The following is a 19,267-nucleotide window of genomic DNA, read 5'->3' as shown; positions in this document are numbered from 1 at the left end:
ATTTCTATTGAAGAGGTGTCCTTTCTAAAAGAAAAGAGATGATGTGCTGTGGACAGAAAGCTGAGGACAAAAGCTGGGGGTTGCAGGAAACAGGGTGAAGAGGGGCTGAGTTGGGAATCAAGGGATTTGCATCTGGGACCCTCCTCATTCCCCAGGTTTCAGCTGTAAGATGGTCCCCCCTTTGATGACATAGGGATGACAAGACTGGATCACAGGCATCGTGTCAGATTTGCCTCAACCTGGCTGTATACAGCTTTGGGACTCTTCAATGAAAAAAATACCTAAATAACATCCAGTATGCATTTGGTGGGCCAAGGCCAGCCAAATAGCATCTAGTGCAGGTGGAAGAAGATTCCCCTTTTCTCTGGTCATCACTGAGTGATGGGCTTCTGAGCATCAAGAATCAACACACAGGTAACAGTTCACAGAGGAAAACACTGAGGTCTGCACCCATTTTTCCCTCCTCAGAGAATGGCTAGAATGCACTTGTCGGGTAGAAGGAAAGGATCCCCTATCCATGCCACACACATTTCTACACTTGCATTGTTTAATAAAATGATACAAATTCTCTAATTTAACTCGTTTTCAGTGATTTTTAATCTCACCTTCCCACTATAATGAAGAGCAGTGGAAAGAACATGGAGTTGGGGTCACATCCTGGGTTCATGGCCCTGGATCCCGCAGACCAGACTTTGTAAAGACTGAAGAAAAGAAACCAAGCATTGAACAGTGAATTTGGGGTGGGCTTAATATTGTCCAAGTGTTTACTATGGGATTTAATTACCCGTGAAATTTTTGAACTTTCATTTCTCTATGGAAATATACTAATGGGAGAGGTCCATATTATTCAAATTTAGGGGCAATTTATGCTAACATGTGATTTTTTCAGGTGGGGACAGCTAAGATAGGTCTATGGTGAGCTTGAAAATAGGATAGGGGATGAATTTTTGGATGAGGATATCGTGTGGCTTTCAAGCAAACTTAATTACAGTCCTGTCCTGGCCCATTTCAGAAGCTTGGAGTAGGGTGGGGCAAAACATGAAACTTCCATTTCACTGGTCTCAGAGAGGGATAAATAGCAAGGGAAAGGCCACATGAATGAGACAGTGGAATTTGCCTATAACCCAGGACCTGTATTGTCTTAAGCATTCTCTGTTAACCCTAGGGGCTGAGAGAGAACTAAGACTGAGCATTGTGGAGCTCCAGGGAGCTGAAGAGGGGACTTCTCAGTATGTCTCCCTACCCAAAGCAAACTTAGCTTTTCAATACTCTGACCCCACAATCTTCAGTGACCTCTTACAAGAACGAGGAGCTCTCAAGTGATTGGTTAGATTCTATAAAGCTGATTGGGTCCATTCACTAGTGGGTGGGATTACCACACCATGCAAAGTTACACTGGCCTGGGAGGTTCCACTCTTCAGTTCTTTCTTTCATTGTGGCCGGATGGGCAAGCTGAGACAGGGCACACTGACTGCAACAGGCTGGGCCATCCTGTTCTTTCTCTTTGCTGCTTCTCACTTGCATGTCGCATCTTGCAGTGGCCAGCGGGTATTAATATTGAGATTTAGGGACAGTCAAGAATTCCTCTTTGGTCCTTGTGCCTAAGTTTTGAGTCCATCCCAATTTCGTCTGAGAACCTGAAACTAATGATTCTGGTTACCAGGTCATAAAACAGCGTGTAATTTTTAACGGATATTCTTTGTTGTGTGAATATCTCCTTCAGGAATCTCATGAAAAATAGTGATTACTGACAGTACAGGATATGAGAATTTGAGGAACTTTGGCTGTTAGAGTGACCAACTTCGCTTGTTTGTCTGTGAGTGAGGGGGTTTCCTGGGACACACAACTTCCAGTAGTAAACCAGGAAAGTCCCTGATAAGCTAGGATGAGTTGCTCACCCTGGCTGAAAAGCCATCTAAAGGCCAATACACCCCACATGTAATTTAACTCCTACTGGCTGTGTGACCTTGGCTATGTTGCCAAATCTCCCTGAGCCTTAAATTACTCACCAGGAGAAGGGTGAGTATTTTCTGCATATTAAATTAGACTAAGTTAAATTCCTTGGCATATTTTCTGGTCCGTAGTAGACTCTCTATTGTTACATGTTTCCATTTTATTTTCTCACTTATGTTGGTACAGCAAAATAAAAAATGATATTCTAAAAAGAAAACACAAAATAGGAAGAATTGAATTCCTTTTCTGGATGGAGGAATTGGAGACGTTTCCTGAGCCCCCTTTTCTTCAAGCTTTTCCCCCCAGTGTGAAGCAGCATCAAGAATGAACAATGGAATAGTGAATGTACTCCATACCTGGAATAAAGCAGGGGTCATACATTCAAATGTCTGCAGGGGCCACACGGGGACCATGAATGAAAAAAGAAGGATGAATGGACTTGTGGCAAGCTGGTTGCAAATACAGCAGGCAACCACTCAGTCCCAACAGATTGTGGCTACGTAAGAAGGGCCCAGTGTGCCAGATCTTACAAGTTTTTCTTTCAAGAAGCCATATGATTTTTTAAATGTTAAATATACTGATTTAAATGTGTTGACATCAAACCTAAAACTTTTTAAAAAGATGTATAAGCCAATCAAAACATTCTATGAGCCATTAATCTTTTGTCAATTTGTTTCATTGGGTAAAAGAGTGAAACCGGATGTCATGGGTCAACCAGAGAATGTTTATTCTACTCAGATGGAATAATTGTGATAAAAGAAAACCAAAGTAATTCAATAATGACAAAAAACAAAAGGACAGGAAGTTTCTAGGTTTTGAATTTGTGTTATCTTGTATATCTGACAACTCGACTGAACCTGTGGAGGTGCAAAATTATAAAAGTAGAACCTGCTAGCAAAGCTCCATGAAATGCTTGCAAGCATTAGCTGACAGGTTTCAAAACAGTATGAATATTAGTCATCACAGATATTCCTGCCAAAAAGGGTAGCGTGTTAGAAGAACATCTGCAGCACACATAAATACCCTCTGCTAAGTTAAACTCAGAGAGGAAATAAGCTTCAAAAGTTGCACAAAGCAAAGATGCTGAAACAGCAGAGTTTTGTATTAAGGGGTTGATAGACTTACTCTCATGGTGAAACTGTTTGTTGAGGAGGTAGTTAGCTCCCAATAATATTACATGCTTGACCTTTAGCTTTTAGTGACAAAAATTGTTTCAGGACGCATTTGGGCTCAGCCTACTCAATAAGAAATCATATTGTATAAATTAAGTATTAATTCTGTCAAAATGGGGATCATAGGTGATTAATACTCCTAAATTACAATGATATGGTAAAAAATGAAAAAAAAAATCACTTAACCCCAGGATATACCCAAATGTGTTATAGGATCAAGTGTTAAAAGCAAGCAGATCATAACATTTGCTAAGAAAAAAGAAAGAAAAGGAAAAAAAAGCTGCAGAACCCATGGTATTATCTTGAACTATTTTAAAGTAGAAAAATATGAAATCAGACAGAAGCAACCTGCCACATGGAAGATGATCTGAAGAATCATCACTCGTATGGTCAGAATCCTGTGAATACAGAGCTTTCATTTCTGGTGGCAGAACCATTTCTCAGTGAGCAACATTGTTTTGCCACAGGACAGAGGAGGTTGTGATCTATTGCAGATTTCTGTGGGACCTGGATGCCTAGACCAGGAACCCTATGAAGAAAAATCCATGCATGCAGCATTGTTGAGGATGGCTGCGTGAATTTCTCTTTCAAAGTTATGTGTTTTGTTTTTTTTCTTTTTTGTTTCAACATATCCAAACAGTACAGTTGTAGAGATGGGGGTGGAATTTTGTCTTTTGCTTTCATTGTTTTCTCTTGTTAAAAGAAAAAAAATTGATTTAGAGTTTAAATGCTGCTCTGCAACTATCAATTATATAAGGCCAAACAGAGTCATATACTAAATCCTTTCTTGCTTCTCAACTATAAAAAAAAAAAAAATCCTGTGAAATCACTTCAGGTTTTCTTAAACAATGTATAGTCGTGATTTGAGAGCATAAGAAACCCTATGCCTTAAGTGAATCCCATTGTGAGATACTTGAGCTATGAGGCGGAAGTTTCAGGCTAAGCAGTGTAATATCTTTTCAGAAGGCTAATATGCTGATCCATTTAGAGCACAGAGGCTGATTGATAACTGTGCTATCAATCCCCATCACTTTGGCAGGTTTTGGTTAGAGAGGAAAGATCTTGCATTTAGGTGAAGTTGAGTGAGTCAGGAATTGGCTTTTTGAACTTAGAAAACGTTGCTAGTGTAAGGCTACCTTTTTTTATTATTAATCTACAGTTCATATTTATGCAGCTTAAGAAGACTTGTTTGGAACAATAAGCCCATGATTCAAGATCTTAGAATCACTGCTTGCAAATTTCTCCAGTATGAAAGATATTTTCATGAGATGAATCATTTAAAGACATTAAGAGTCAGTGATGAAACCACACACTCTGGAGTTTGAAAAGAGACAGGGCTGCTTTAAGAGAGAAACAGGAAGTTGTAACTAGAAGCCATCTGAATACTAAGCCAGGGCAGAATGCTTGTGAAGTAGCAACTAAAGTGGCAGTGTTTCTTCTGAAATTCTCAGGCAGTCAGACTGTCTTAGGCAAATCTTGACAAAATAGCCCTTACCCAGGTTTTTATCTAAGGAATCCCAAGAAGACTGGAGAATGGAGAGACAGTCAAGGGTTATGTCAGAAAAGGATGAGTATCAGTTTCAACATCAGGGAGCGGTGGAGCTGCTTGTCTTCAATTTTTTGCTCATCCTTACCATTTTGACAATCTGGTTATTTAAAAATCATCGATTCCGCTTCTTGCATGAAACTGGAGGAGCAATGGTGTATGGTGAGTGCATAAATTGTGAGATTGATGTGAAACTTGTTGCTTGAGCGTAATTAGAGACTTGTGCTCAGATAGCAAAGTACCGAAACTGGAGAAAATGTGCTGATTGAAATGTCATTAGTTTGATGAAAGGTGCTGCAGCGTAACGAATGCTAATCTCTTTACAGACAAGCCGCCGAAATTTGCCATGTCACGAAAGCAAATGTCATAGTCATGTTCTCACACGGCACATAATGCAAGTCTGTTGACAGATGAGGGTCCATTGTCATGTGGGGAGTTGAGGGCGAGCTGTTTGTTTTTGTAATGATGTTGGGAAGTGATGGCTCTGCAGTAACAAAGAGCAGCCTTCTCTCACTGTCTGCACCGATGAACATTACAAAGTTCTAGAAAAAACATCACTTCAAAATGCCTGGAGTAATTCCTCTTATATCAACTAATTTCAAGAAGAAGTCTTGCAGAAACTAACCCCACCCCTCTTAAGAGAATATTGTGTCCAAGTCCTTTTTATTTATATGAACAATGTTTTATTTTCTTATAATAAAAAGTTATAAATAAACAAGTTTCTTTATGTGGTACTTTTTACTTCTTAGCCTGATTTCAGATGTTCTAATTTATAATGATCATTGCTAGTGTTATTTGTTATGTATCACTTATTTATTTATTGGAGGCCAAGGTGTGGAAAAATATTTAACACCTACAGTATTGCTCTTTCTGGGCAACTTACTGTATTATTCCTTTCAGAAAGTTTAATAAAGTCTGACAGAGATTATCTGTCTGTACTCTCATCTTTTAAAGTAAAATGAAAGACACTAGTCTTTACTGGTGTTACTGATGAAATAGTTTACTTCACTGATCTTATCTCAGCCTGATAATGGATAGGAAGTTTGAACACAATGGCAACAGGCAAGGCATTGCTATAATTTATAGCAAACAACATACTTTTATATTTGGAGTTCCCTCATTTTGGAAATCCCGAAACCCTTTCCTAAGCCTGAGATTCAGGGTACAGATCAATGCACATTGTATATGCTAATCCTGTGATGTCCTGATATTAACAGTGTATAGTTGTGATTTGAGAACATAAGGAATCCTAAGCTTTAAGTGGATCCCACTGTGAGATACTTGAGCTATAAGGCAGAAATTTCAGGCTCAGGAAGCTGATATGCTGATCCATTCAGAGCACAGAGTTAAATTTCTTGGTATTGAAGGTCTTTTAAAAATTTTTTGCTGGGAGAGGGGAGGGATAGCATTAGGAGATATACCTAATGTTAAATGACGAGTTAATGGGTGCAGCACACCAACATGGCACATGTATACATATGTAACTAACCTGCACGTTGTGCACATGTACCCTAAAACTTAAAGTATAATAAAAAAAGAAAAAAAACATAACCCAAATGCAAAAAAAAAAATTTTTTTTTGCTGTATTGTTTTATTTATTTTTTAAAATTTAGTGGAGACAGGGTCTCACTATGTTGCCCAGTCTGGTCTCCAACTCCTGACCTAAAGAGATCCTCTGACCTTGGCCTCCGAAAATGCTGGCATTACGGGCATGAGCCACCATTCCCATCCAGTATTGAAGGTCTTAACGGACACAAGAAAACTCTCATTTAAGAGAAAAAAAAATCACAATCAGGTGGGAGAGAAATAGCCAAACAAAAAGGAAGTGATGCCATCAGATGTGAAGCCCTAGGTTCCTGTCATTTGCCTGTCTCCATCATGAACAGAATTTTTCTCTTGACTAATAAGTAATCTGCAAGGATATGGAATAGAATCTGAGAAGCCAGAAACAATGTAATTCTTGATATCATATTAAAGGGACATATGTGCTTTAGCAAAACTACCCAGATTTAATAGATTGCCAACCTTTATTAGAGGGAAAGATTTCTTCACATCCCTGAATTTGATTGAACTATGACTTATTTACCAAGTTCAACGGTGGGGATATTGTTTTTGTAAAAGTTTTGATAACCTACTAAAATTCAGTTATATTTTGCATTCACAATGCATACAGTAACTCTTACTTTTGAACCTGAAAAATTCCAGATTACCTTTAGTCCTGAAAAACTCTGAAATATTTTTAAATTGTGCTTGAAATCATAAAATAATAGTTCATTGACCACTGCTATTGAGGTAACATTTCTCTAAATTGCTGTTCTTAAGGCAGATAAGGCTTAAAGTTTATGAGTGGAATTAAGTTGGGTTCTCTGATTCCTATTCTTCTTTCATGAGTTTTTTAATGTAAAAGTTATTGAAAGCAAATTCTGAACCAGTGCAACATAAAAGGATTATAAAAATTATGAAGATATGCATATATACGTATTCTATTACTAGAAATTTTGAGTATCTTTCAGTTCTCTTGAACTATATAAATCAATGAAAAGACATATTTTAGTGATGTTTAACTTTTTCTTGGCATAGAATCATAATTGTTAGGATGTCAGAGAATTTTAGAGGTTATCTTCTCTATCCCCTTTATTTTAGAGAGGCAGAAGCTGAATCCCAGAGAAGTGAAGGGACTTTCCAAAACTGAATAGCCACTAATGGCTGGTCCATGTGCTTTCACTCATCTGCATGTCTTCCTAAGGTTCACGCTCACCTGAAAGAACTCTCCCTGTGTTTTCTGAAAGTACTCCATATGGGTGGCATTCATGACTTGTCACATTTCTTCTTCAGGGATGTCCTAAATGTTATATCTTAAATGCTTATTAGGAACTTTCTATCAGTAATGTAATAAAATAGTCTGAAACTACACCAGAGGAACACGATGGGATACTCTAGTAAACACTTTTTAATGATCGGGGAAAGGAGATGCCAAGTGAATTAATTGTCCAACAGCTATAAATGAACTTGGAATCATAGATGGGGAAGGAGCCTTAAAGATCATAAATCCAGCATTCTCATTTTGCAGACAAACAAATGAGGACTTAGAGAGATAAAAGTCATGTAATTAGTTAGCTGTTGAGGTGGGATTCAACCTCCATCTCTTTACTAAGAGATGCTAAGATATTTAAAAATAAGTAAATTATTGCAATAATTTTCCTGGAGAAAGGATGTGTCTGTGGGATCTAGATGCATCCTCATAAGGTTAAGCTTTCAGGATTAGCCAGATTCTCTTTTCCAGGAGGTCTAAAAGAGTGAATTTTCAGCATCCCACATTGTACAATCCCCTTTTCCATTAAAGGATTAAACTCATAGCTTTTGCAAGAGCATGGGGGCATGGTGATAACTAAAGGGGAAGAAAAGAAACAAAACTATGTTTAAAACTTAAGCTTTTTGAGCTATGATTGTGCCACTTCACTCCAGCCTTCACTCGAGCCTAGGTGACACAGTGAGACTGTGTCTCAAAGAAAGAAAGAAAGAAAGAGAAAGAAAGAAAGTTGAACTTTTAAAATTTCTTATTCTTAAGGAAGTGAACATTTGAGAGTAGACTGTAACAGTCATCTCCATGCTACAGACACATATGGTTGTAATGAAATATATTGTAAGATTTAGTGGACCTGCACCTAATGCTTATCAATGAATTTGGCTAGCAACTCCCCTACTTCACCGAGTACTGTTCTTGCTCTCACTATTTGTATAATGTATTACTTGTCCTATATCAAGAATGATAAATGTTTTTCCCTAGCATCAAATTTCCTATAATACTTCAGCCTATTCTCCCATGTGCTTTTCTGCCAGTATTCCTTTGACATGTGTCAAATGTTCTTTAGAAGACTCAATAGATGTTGAGTCTATTTTATCAATGTACCTGAGAGTCCAATTTAAAAATTCGAGAGAACAGGGGCTTAGAAAATAAGCAGTTTAAAAAATGCAGAGAAAAGTGATCAAGCAGAATGTTTAATGTTCTTTTATATTTATTGTTAGAAATAATTTTCAAGTTGTTGACCTTAAAATATCATATGAACACTTGTAGAGACCAAGAAAACTTGTGTGGCATTTGGCTAGACTCTATGTCAATCAGAGATTCATATGATACTCCAAATAGTATAAATAATCCATTATATAAAAAATCGTTTTTTCTTGTTATTAATGGTCATAGGAAGCTTATAAAAATTAGTGGCAGCTTTATAACCATATTTTTGCTTCACCAGGAACAGTAATGGGTAATCTATTATGATATTCGATGGTTCTCATTTCAAAATTGAAGGATTAGAATCCATAACTGGTTTAAAATATAAGCCATAATGATATTCATTTAAATTGGACTGGAAGCATAAATGACAATTAGCGGTTAAAATATTGATTGACAGCAGCTGGTGCACTTAGTACCACTCACTTAGGGCCTGTATCCCCTGTGCAGTGCTCATAAATGAAATTTGCTCCTTGCTCCCTGACAGCATTAAGAATTCCATTATATATCACTGGGGGCTGCCATACTTTACAGGACATTTATAATCCTGTGCATTTGAGGGCTGGGCTCTGAGCTTAGGGACAGAGCAATTTAAACCTCTTAGAATTCTGCCTTTGACTTTCTGGCCTTCCCATAGAAGTTAGTCTCTGAATTCATGTAAAAATTGTGGCCACTGTTTAGTGGGCACATAACAAATTTCAAGGCACAAAGTTTACATTTTGAATTCATTAAACTATATCATATTAAAGGGTTTTCTGATTCTTTAGGAATGTGCTTAACAGTTAAATAGGACCGATTTAATTCACTCAACAGCAAGTTTTTCAAGATTAAAAGAAAATACAATTACATAGTGAATCATCAAGGTTTGAAAAATTACCTTTCCTGAAAAATCTTCCGCAGGCATTAATTTCTTCCTAGCACTCCCTGCAGGTTCCTCAGGATTAAATTGGGTTGTTGGACATGTTGGCTACACCCTCCTGATCCATTTTACCCTCCTCCAGGACAGCCCAGCCTCCCTGACTGCCAGGCCTGTGGGAGATGCTTCCTACTACTTCACCCCCTTCCCACTGGCTGAAGGTCCTTCCAAGGCTCTACTTATTCCACTGTGGCATGTTTTATGAGAAAATATTGATGTGCTCCCCTGGAGATTTAAGTTTCTTAATCATGATGATTTTTTTTTTCAGTAGCTAGGTGCATTATTTTGGGCAAGTGATGTTACATCTGGCCTTATTTTTCTCATCTATAAAATGGGGAAGAAAGGAACAGATGTCACATGTCTCCCTTCCAGCTGCAAAAGTCCTTCAAAATTCAGGCCAAGACTGCGTTCAACCATCGGCTTCTTTCAGCCACTCCAGCCCAAACCAGAAGCTTTCCTTCCAGGACATGGCAGCCTATAATGATATTCAGTCTGTTCTCTCAGACAAGATTTTAGTTAGTGTTGTTTCAGCACCGTTAGTACTTCTGCTTCTGCTCTGATTTTGCAAGGAGTGCTCAGTAAATTCTGTTGCATTCCTGTCAGAAAGGTGAGGAGAACAAGTCAATAGTGAGGACTGGCTGCGTATTCCATAGTTTGCCGAAGCATTTTTTATGAAAACAAGAGTAGCTCTGGTTTAATTTGAAGGGATCTGCAGGAAAGGTAATCAGGGTTAGGAGCCCAGCATATGAAACTTCTTCTCCCTTTTGGTGTAAAAAACTTTATTTTTAAGGAACTTCAGAGAGTTGTGCAATGTTTTCCATGTGTTAATACGTTTGCCAGAGACAGGTAAAATAATGAAAGGCATACTGCACTCTGTATGTTCTTTTTTTTTTTTTTTTTTTTTTGAGATGGAGTCTCGCTCTGTCACCCAGGCTAGAGTACAGTGGCGTGATCTTGGCTCACTGCCAGCTCCGCCTCCTGGGTTAACGCCATTCTCCCGCCTCAGCCTCCCGAGTAGCTGGAACTACAGGCGCCCGCCACCACGCCCGGCTAATTTTTTTGTGTTTCTAGTAGAGATGGGGTTTCACCGTGTTAGCCAGGATGGTCTCGATCTCCTGACCTCGTGATCCTCCCACTTTGGCCTCCCAAAGTGCTGGGATTACAGGCGTGAGCCACCGCACCCGGCCTGCACTCTGTATATTTTTAAAAGTTGATTTTAAGAAAAATAGCCGGGCCAGGCATGATGGCTCACTCCTGTAATCCCAGCACTTTGAGAGGCCAAGGCGAGTGGATCACCTGAGGTCAGGAGTTCGAGAGCAGCCTGACCAACATGGTGAAACTCTATCTTTACTAAAAAATACAAAAATTAGCCGGGTATAGTGGCGGGTGCCTGTAATCCGAGCTACTCGGGAGGCTGAGGCAGGAGAATTGCTTGAACTCGGGATGCGGAGGTTGCAGTGAGCCGAGATTGCACCATTGCACTCCAACCTAGGTGACAGAGGAAGACTCCGTATCAAAAAAGAAAAAAAAAAGAAGAGAGCCTCTATATTTTGAATAAATAAACTAAATAAATGAATAAACTATATTCTGAATCTCAAAGAAACTATAGATGAAACTTTACTGCAAACTACTGTGGTGCCTCGAAGGATTCCCCCCTCAGTGTTTGAAAGGCTAATGAATGTGCATATCAAGAAAATAGATTTATGATTCAAATTATTTATGTAGATATCATATACAGTCTAAATTGAATTAATGTTATGTAGTTAACGAAGTGAGGATATGGAGAGCTGATGTTTACTAAACATCTAAAATAGATGTTTGTTAAACATCTATTATGTCAAAAAGTTGATATACAAAAATAAAAAAAGCTAACACAAATAGCATTCCTGATATAAACTATGCTGTTAAAAGTACTTTACATATATTAACGCATTTAATCCTTACAACAACCATTTTTTAGGTAGGAAAACTGAGGTACTAAAACATTAAGTAACTTGACCAAAGTTGCACATCTACTAAATGCCAGGGCTAGGTCTCAAACCTTAGCAGTTTGGCTTCATGTGGTTATCTGCTATCTTAAACGTGGGTGTGTTTGTGTGTGTGTGTGTGTAGGGGGCATGTTATCATTTTCATATTACAGATGAGGTAACCAACACTGAGAGAGAGAAAGTAACTTGCTGATAATCAACAGGGCTGTACTCAAATTCAGGGTTATATAACATCTGTTCTTTCACCTCTATCGCTTATGTAGTCCTAGAGTAATTGCTGTTTTTAATTGCTGTTTTTTAATTAACTGTTTGCTCTGTGCCAGATGATGGTACCTTAGGAAGTTTACAGAATAGAGGTAGAGATTGAGATATGTAACTATATACATTATCACTAATCCTCACAACAACCATGCTAAACAGGCAAGATCATCTTTAGTTCGCATATAAGGAAACAGAAACTCGGAAAACTTATGACTTAACCAACTCTGCCCAGAATAATTGGCAAGAACACTCTTTTGAAAGCCAGCACTCTCAAATTCTTGCTGCAGTTGTTCTCTTGTCCAAGTCTGCTCTTGATATGCAACTGTCCCATGAAGTCAGGGTAGGGAATGATTGAGGGTAAAAGTAGTTAAGTTTCTCCTGTACCTTGAAGCCTCAGAAATGTTCCACTGTCTATAGCAAAAAGCCCACTGTGGGAAACAGAATGGGAGCAATACTATGAAAATACACCCATATTAAGTAGCTGGAGTTGAAATATTCCAAGCCTACCTGGAAACATTGTCCCAGCTTGAGGGATAGTCACGTTGCAAGTTCATGGTCTTTCTGCTTTTAAACGTCTATGGTTGAAACAATGGGTGGGACAGGTACTATAAATAGTTTGAGGAGGGACTGTGAATTTATATGAATCATACAAAATAGGCTTTCATCATATGTTAGTTAAACTGAATTTAATTTTTGGAAGATACTGAAGGTAGAACCATTAACTATGCTTCTGGGTTTTCCAAGCTCTGAAATCTGTGTGCATGAGCCCAAGATGGTATGGGTTTTGATGGAATTTCGAGACTGTGAGGACTCATGTTGGTAGGAACTACTGTCTTATAGGACAATGCTTCTCAGTGTGTTTCCTGACCAGCACCAGAGAACTTGTTAGAAATGCAAATACGTAGTTCACAGCCCAGACCTAGGGAATCAGAAACTCTGGGGTGGGTGGGGCCCAGCAAACTGTGTTTTAACAAACTTTCCAGGAGGTTCTGATGCACTGAAGTTTGAGAACTACTTTGCTAGGAAAATAAACTTGAAATATAGTGCCTAGTTTCATTTCCTCTGTTTTCTCTTATTTCTTTCTTATCCCATTACTCTCCTATGGTGAAAGGGGGAGGGTTGGAAGACCATCTCCCTTTACTAAAGAGTCCTTTTTTCACCGTCTATAACACTTTGTAATGTCTCCACCTCTGGTTTGAGAAAAAAATAAATTGTGTTGTATAAACATTACAAAGTAAGAAACCATCTGTTTATTCAGTATACATCTAGTTAGACATCTCTATTTCTATGTTTCTTCTGTCAACTTCCTAAGATGATTGCAAGGAAGGATGTTAGCTATATATAAGCTGATGGCTGAGATAGTTTCTAAAGAAAAGTTATCTATTATACTGTTAGAAATCCCAGAGTTTTGTGAAGTGTGTACATTGTGTATATGTGTATGTGTGTGTTTGTATGTGCTTGCATGTGTTTTGTGTCTATGTATGTGCATGTATGTTTACATATGTCTTATATGTGTGTGCATGTGTGCGCTTGTGATGTGTGTGTGTGTGTGTGTGTGTTGTCTGTTGGGAACCAAGGATGGATTGTGGACATTAGACACCCCACTCTGATGGAGGATCTGATGGTTGGGACTTTCTGGCAGTTTTCATATGACTCTGTCCTGTGAGAAGAGGGAAACTTTGAACAAGTCATCACAAGGTTAATTAGCTTCATGGACTACTTTCCACTTTGGAATTTAATGGGGTTCTCTTAATTGGCAGGTGTCCCAGACCTGTTCTGAAATCATTCTGGGAACCTTCACCAAAACAAGTTGATGGTGAGCTAGTACAGAGCAATAAATTGTGACTTTTTAGCAAGACCTATAGTTTCCTTAGTTTTTTTAATTTAAAAAGTTGGTGGGAGAACAGAGAAAGAACAAACTCCCCCACCAAAAACAGAAGGCATTATATGTTGTTACTACATTATACGTTTTTACTTTTTGTTCCACCCCTGACTAATCTCAGAGCAAAACTAAATTGCCGAAAAGGAAAACATTAGGAAATGCATTTAGATATTTGAAGTTCAAACCCATATTATCTCTCTAAATTCATTTTCTAAAAGAGACTTTTATAAAATAGGAAGGCATAAATATCAAATAAAAAGTTAAAAATTTTGTAGATGCAGTTAAAATCTGATCTTTGTGAATACTATCGTACAGTTAAATGTTGTTCACTGATTTGGTGTCCTTAAATTATTTTTCAGACTATTTCCTTCTTCTTTATGCTCACATTTGAATCCCTAGTTCATAATTTTTTAATCTGAGTGACTGAAATGATAATGTCACAGATTCCCTGCCTTAAAGTCTTGCATTATACAAAGTTCTAATGATGGTAAAGAACATTCTTCCTTGAGCGTTATTCCTTTCATCTTGGAATTCTTCCACTCAGATGTTCTAAATTGTCCGTTATGTAAATATAGACTAAATATGATGTTAACTTCCTCTCCGTGTCCTCTCTGTCCCTCAATTCTCTTTTCTGTCTTCAAATAATTATCTCCAATGCTGTTTCCTCTGCTCTAAAACAGAGCAAATCTGCCTCCCAACAAGGAACTCGCTCGGTTCTTCCTCAAGACCACCTTGCCGACCACCTTGCCAACCCCCTCTCCCTCCTGAACACTCTCCAGTCCTCTGCTGTGCCAAAGCCCTTTGCCTGCACTGCCCTGAGTGCCCATCCCAAACTGCTTGATGTGCGTCATTGATGCTGGGCTCCTTGATTTCTGTATACCTCTCCCTAAAACAACATGTCGTCTTCTCTACTTGGTGAACTGTTACACATCCTTGAGAACCTCTTCTATTAAGTTTTTCCAATACTGTAGGGGGTGGGGTTAGTTGATCTTTTCTTTAGGGTCCCTTAAAACTTTGTACATTGCTTTGTGACAAGAAAACCAATGGCTTTTCTATCTGTTAAGATGCATTCAGTTGCAAGTAACAGAAACCCTGACAGAAACAGAATTAAGCAATAAAGACATTTATTATCTCCCATAACTGGAAGTCCAGAGAATAGTAGTCTTCAACTCTGTTTGATTCAGCACCTACTTTTGTCGTCAAAAACCAAGGTTCTTTCCTTTTCTCTTCTGCTACCTTCAGTGCTGACTTCAACATCAGGCTGGCAGTGAAGTGGCTATGCCAGTGCCTGGTGTCCTAACTGGGCCCATTAATATACTGGAAAAGAAGAGAGCTCATCTCTTCTGTAGTATGTGAAAACCTTTCTAAGAAGCTCCCTAGCAAATTCCCTTCACTTCTTATTGGCAGGAATAGGGTCACATACCCATTCCAGAACCAGATCAGCAGGGAGAGTGAGAACATCCCCGGAGCTGGAGTGAGTTCAACTTCCCATGAGCATATGGCTATGTGTGGAGGGGTGGACAGCAAATAAACCAGGGCTTTGTGGGGTAAACAAGGATAGATATTGGGCTGGCAATCAATAGGACCTGATACACTTACCAGGCTGAAATATGATATTATATAATATTACATGATTTGAGGCTATATCTTCTTATTTTAGAGAATTGGCGATGCCTCATTAATCTAGATTATTCTTGGTAGCCACTCAATGCAGTGAGAGTGAAAGAACTGCAAAACTCAGTTCTCCTACAATCTTCATGTGTTAACTGCATTTGCTTTAGCCTCCTAAATTCTTCCAACATCATGTAGCACTTAAATATAGACCTTTGTAACAGTCTAATTAGGCATATGTATATAGCTGTGCCTGCTGCATTGTGCAACTCTGGGGAAGCTCTACTTCTATAGGAATGGAGTCTAAAGCGATCTGGCTAGAGTTGTGCCAAGCAGTGGGGAACTCTGTGTGATGGTGTCTGGACACAATTATAGTGTTAAACACAGCCAAAGAGATTAAAATCTCCTTTAGAACACTTTTGTGTTTTAAAAAACATTCTGAAATCTGCTTTATTTAAGCTTTTTAAAAAAGTAAGTCCCTATTTTTTATTTCTGTAAGAAAAGCCACTTTAAGAAAATGCTTCAGCATCATGTGGAATGACCGTCAATAGGATGCAAGGGAAATTGGTTATGAAATGCAGACTTCATATAAAAAATTTAGTAAATACTTGTTATACCTTATTCTTACTGGAAATTAGGATGGCAGGATTTGGCAGAAGGGAAGGGGCTGGTAGATTAAGACATTTTAATATTTTAAGGGCAAAACCATATTTTATTTATCTTTATAATAACTCCTACAAGTCCTAGAGCAATGCCTTAGGTGTCTGTGGCATGAACATGCAATAAGGGAGTAATAGAGTAAGGGACTGGAGTTTTCTCTTATTTTCAATGTGGATAATAAAATGAGAATCAGTTCAGGAAGGTAAGGCTCATCTTTCTAATGTTCCTTGGTTTGAGTAATCCTGAGGCTGTTTCCTCCTTCCTTCTGTCCCCTCTCTTCTTTCTTCTCTCACAAACATCATGCTATCAACTGTATGCCATGCATGTGCTATATAAGAGTTATGTTGAACACTCTGCAAGGACAGGGACATCACAGCATTTGGTGTGATGTTCCTTATTTGTGATACTTTAAAATGTTGGTAACTGACTGACTACATAAACTCGGAGGATCCTTTTCTTCTTGACTCCAGGGAGCTTGTGGACTTGGAGAAAGTTGGGCTACAATTCTGCCCAAAGTGCTTGGCTTTTCTAGAGGAAAAGAGATAAAGAATAGCACAGAGCCTCTGCCCTAAAGAACAGCACAGAGCCTCTGCCCTAAACAGTCTCATTGTCTAGTTGAGGAGAAAAGCCAAGATCTGTAAAGAAGCACTGAATAATATGTCTTTATAAAACTGGTCTCTAAAGTGTGTGGTTCAAACAATAAATGCTGTCAGAATGCAAAGATGAAGGCGTTCAATGAGCACAGACTTTATCAGGGTTCTGGTGCCTACAGGTGGGACTTAAAAGGGACATTTTAGGATAGTGAGTGCTTTAGGAATGAAGTCCATTGTCCATGCTTTCTGTGGGACTTGTAGGCTGTGGAGAGAAGTCAGGGTTCGCTAAAGTGCAGGTACACTCTGCTGTCACCCTAGATACCCAGATGCCCAGACTTGAAGAAGCAGAGGGATACATCGAGACTAGAGTTCCTTCCTAGAGAAGGAGATGCTACCAACTGGCCAGGGGACAGATCTCAGAGAAGTGTTGTGTATGCAGGAACCGCAACCTGGGGCCAGGGCTGTTTGCACATGGACTGGGTGGGTATCCCTTTGCAGGGACAGGCTGGCTTCTTTTCTCCTCCAGCAAGAAGAGGCCTGGTTTCATGGTTTACCAACAAGAGTGGTGCTTTTGTGCTGTTCATAAGCCGTGGCAGCCAGTCTCCTCTTTCCTTCTTCTGTGGACAAATGATTTCTGCTTTCTTAATCTTGTATCTTTGTGTGGTATAAAAACAACCCACTCTCATTAATATTTTCTTTCTACTAGCAGTCCTACTTTATCTGTCACCTACTCATATACAATATTGTGTCAGTGTACATTAATTCAACACTCCATATTTCTGTCAGCATATGGCTAAAACATTGAGTAGATGTTTCACTATAAAAAGCATTATGAGGCTCTATGGGTAAGTAGCCTCTGACAAATAAGGATTTTCCAGCTGCCGCTGCTGCAGCAAGGGTGCACAAATGAGTGCATGGGTTTTTTAACCAGATGTGCTAGGAGGCTGAGATTTTTCACACTGGCTCTTACCATCTGGCAAGATGTTGGTTCTTCTCAACCCTTGGGATTTGGGGAAAAGGAGGGCTGAAGCCTTTTGGTGAGTGTGTTAATTTGGGTCCTCCAAGAAGCAGACGCTGGAAAGAGATTCATTGTACAAAAGATTTTCATTCCTTTAGAGAATGTGGGGAGTGAGCATGAGGATGCCAGGACAGCTGTCAGGTTTTGATGCAGGCCCAATCCTGTGAAGAGAGAGAAGGAAGGAAAGCTGGGTAGGAAATCCTTAGGCTGTGGTGCAATTCTAGGAAAAGTTTGGCAAGATTAATGCTGGGTCCCTGAGCCATGGTTGCCCTTCAGAGGAGTCCCCATCTCCCTTCCTTAGTATCCCTTCTGCGTTCACTCATCAGCTGGGAGCCTGACCTCAGTGTGAAAGTGGTGATGGATTCCAGAGCAGAGAAGCTGAGACCACTGGTCAGTTGCCTCCTCAGAGTGGGAGATCTATCTGAGAGGTACATTTTCATGGATATTACATCTGGTCACCTCTGCCACAATGGCAGCAAGCAGCTTCCTCCATTCACTTCAATGTGCTTCTTCTCAAAGGATGAGGCCAGAGCTAGTGCAGAGGGATAGTCAGGGCCATTAAGGTTTGGAGGTCTTGTATGAATTTAACCACACTAGGCACCAGGCCATCACTATTATGACAAAGACTTGCTTTCTCTGCTTGGGAAATAATAGTGGACACTTCTGTTTATTTCTTGTTGTTCCATTGAAAGCATTTTGTAAAAAAAAAGAAAAAAGTGGCTCACCCACTAGGAATTTCAAATGACATTAATATGGATGCTTTCCATTTAGGCCCCATGCAGATAGTTCTTGTGCTTCCCTTCTTTGTAGAAGTAGAAAGAGTAGTAATGGTGTCATTCATGGTACTTGCTGAATAACTTTTAGGAATTAAATCCTTTCTAAGCAATGTGTGTTGAAAAAATGATGTTCTTATGCAAGCACCCTAAGCCAGGTAGAGTGTAGATGATCTATGTTCCCTTCTTGCTCCTGACTAAGTTTTATTGTCGTCATTCAACACTGAGCATGGAAGGTTGCCTACTGTGCTGTGGTGGATCAAGCACTCAGTGAGGGTTACATATCTATCACTTATTTTCTCTTGCACCCAGAGATTTGGACACAATTTTTCTAATTACTCTAGAGGAGTCAGCCAAACACTGAAGCAGGAATAATAAAATAAAAATATTCTTGAAAGAAATCTGCTTGCATTCTCATCTCTCACTCTGATTAGTTCTCAATATTGTTGCCAAAGTGATGGTTCTTACATGAAAGTCTGATTGTTTTACTCCCCTGCCTCAAATCTTTCAATAGTTCTACATTACCATTGGGTTAAAAATCAAAACCTCTCAGCATGAGAGAGGAGCCTCTTTCTGACCTGGCTCTGCCTATGGTCTAGGTCTAGAGTCTCTCTCTGTCTCTCTTTCTATTTATTCTCTTTTTACACCACTAGTGACTCCCTAAATGCAGCAGATTTCTTATGTCTTTCTGTATATTTGCATTGTGTTAGTAAGGTTATCACTAGTGATTTCTTACACAGTATCCCAATATTCTTCCACTGGTAAGAACCAGCCAGATGCAAGACAATCAGGAAGCATAGCCCCTGGCCGAGCAGCCACTTGCCAATAGCAACTCCACACACAGGGAGAGCATAGATCCTGATCTACACACAGGGAGAGCAT

General features: G+C 39.1%; 1 protein-coding gene across 1 annotated transcript in view; it reads left to right on the top strand.

Annotated features, from left to right (window-relative positions):
• The first annotated feature begins 4,437 nt into the window (after window positions 1-4,437).
• The window catches only part of SLC9A9 (solute carrier family 9 member A9), a 591,979-nt gene continuing 577,149 nt past the window's right edge, over window positions 4,438-19,267 (top strand). Inside the window, exon 1 of the mRNA XM_024245123.3 lies at window positions 4,438-4,833. Within this exon, the coding sequence (XP_024100891.1) occupies window positions 4,659-4,833 (175 nt within the window). The 5' untranslated portion in view covers window positions 4,438-4,658. The remainder of the gene's footprint in view (window positions 4,834-19,267) is intronic.

The sequence above is a fragment of the Pongo abelii genome, chromosome 2 (assembly GCF_028885655.2).
Source record: "Pongo abelii isolate AG06213 chromosome 2, NHGRI_mPonAbe1-v2.0_pri, whole genome shotgun sequence".
In the NCBI taxonomy this organism is placed as follows: domain Eukaryota; kingdom Metazoa; phylum Chordata; class Mammalia; order Primates; family Hominidae; genus Pongo; species Pongo abelii.
The sequence above is the reverse complement of the archived record's forward strand: the minus strand, read 5'-3'. Positions and strand labels throughout refer to the sequence as shown.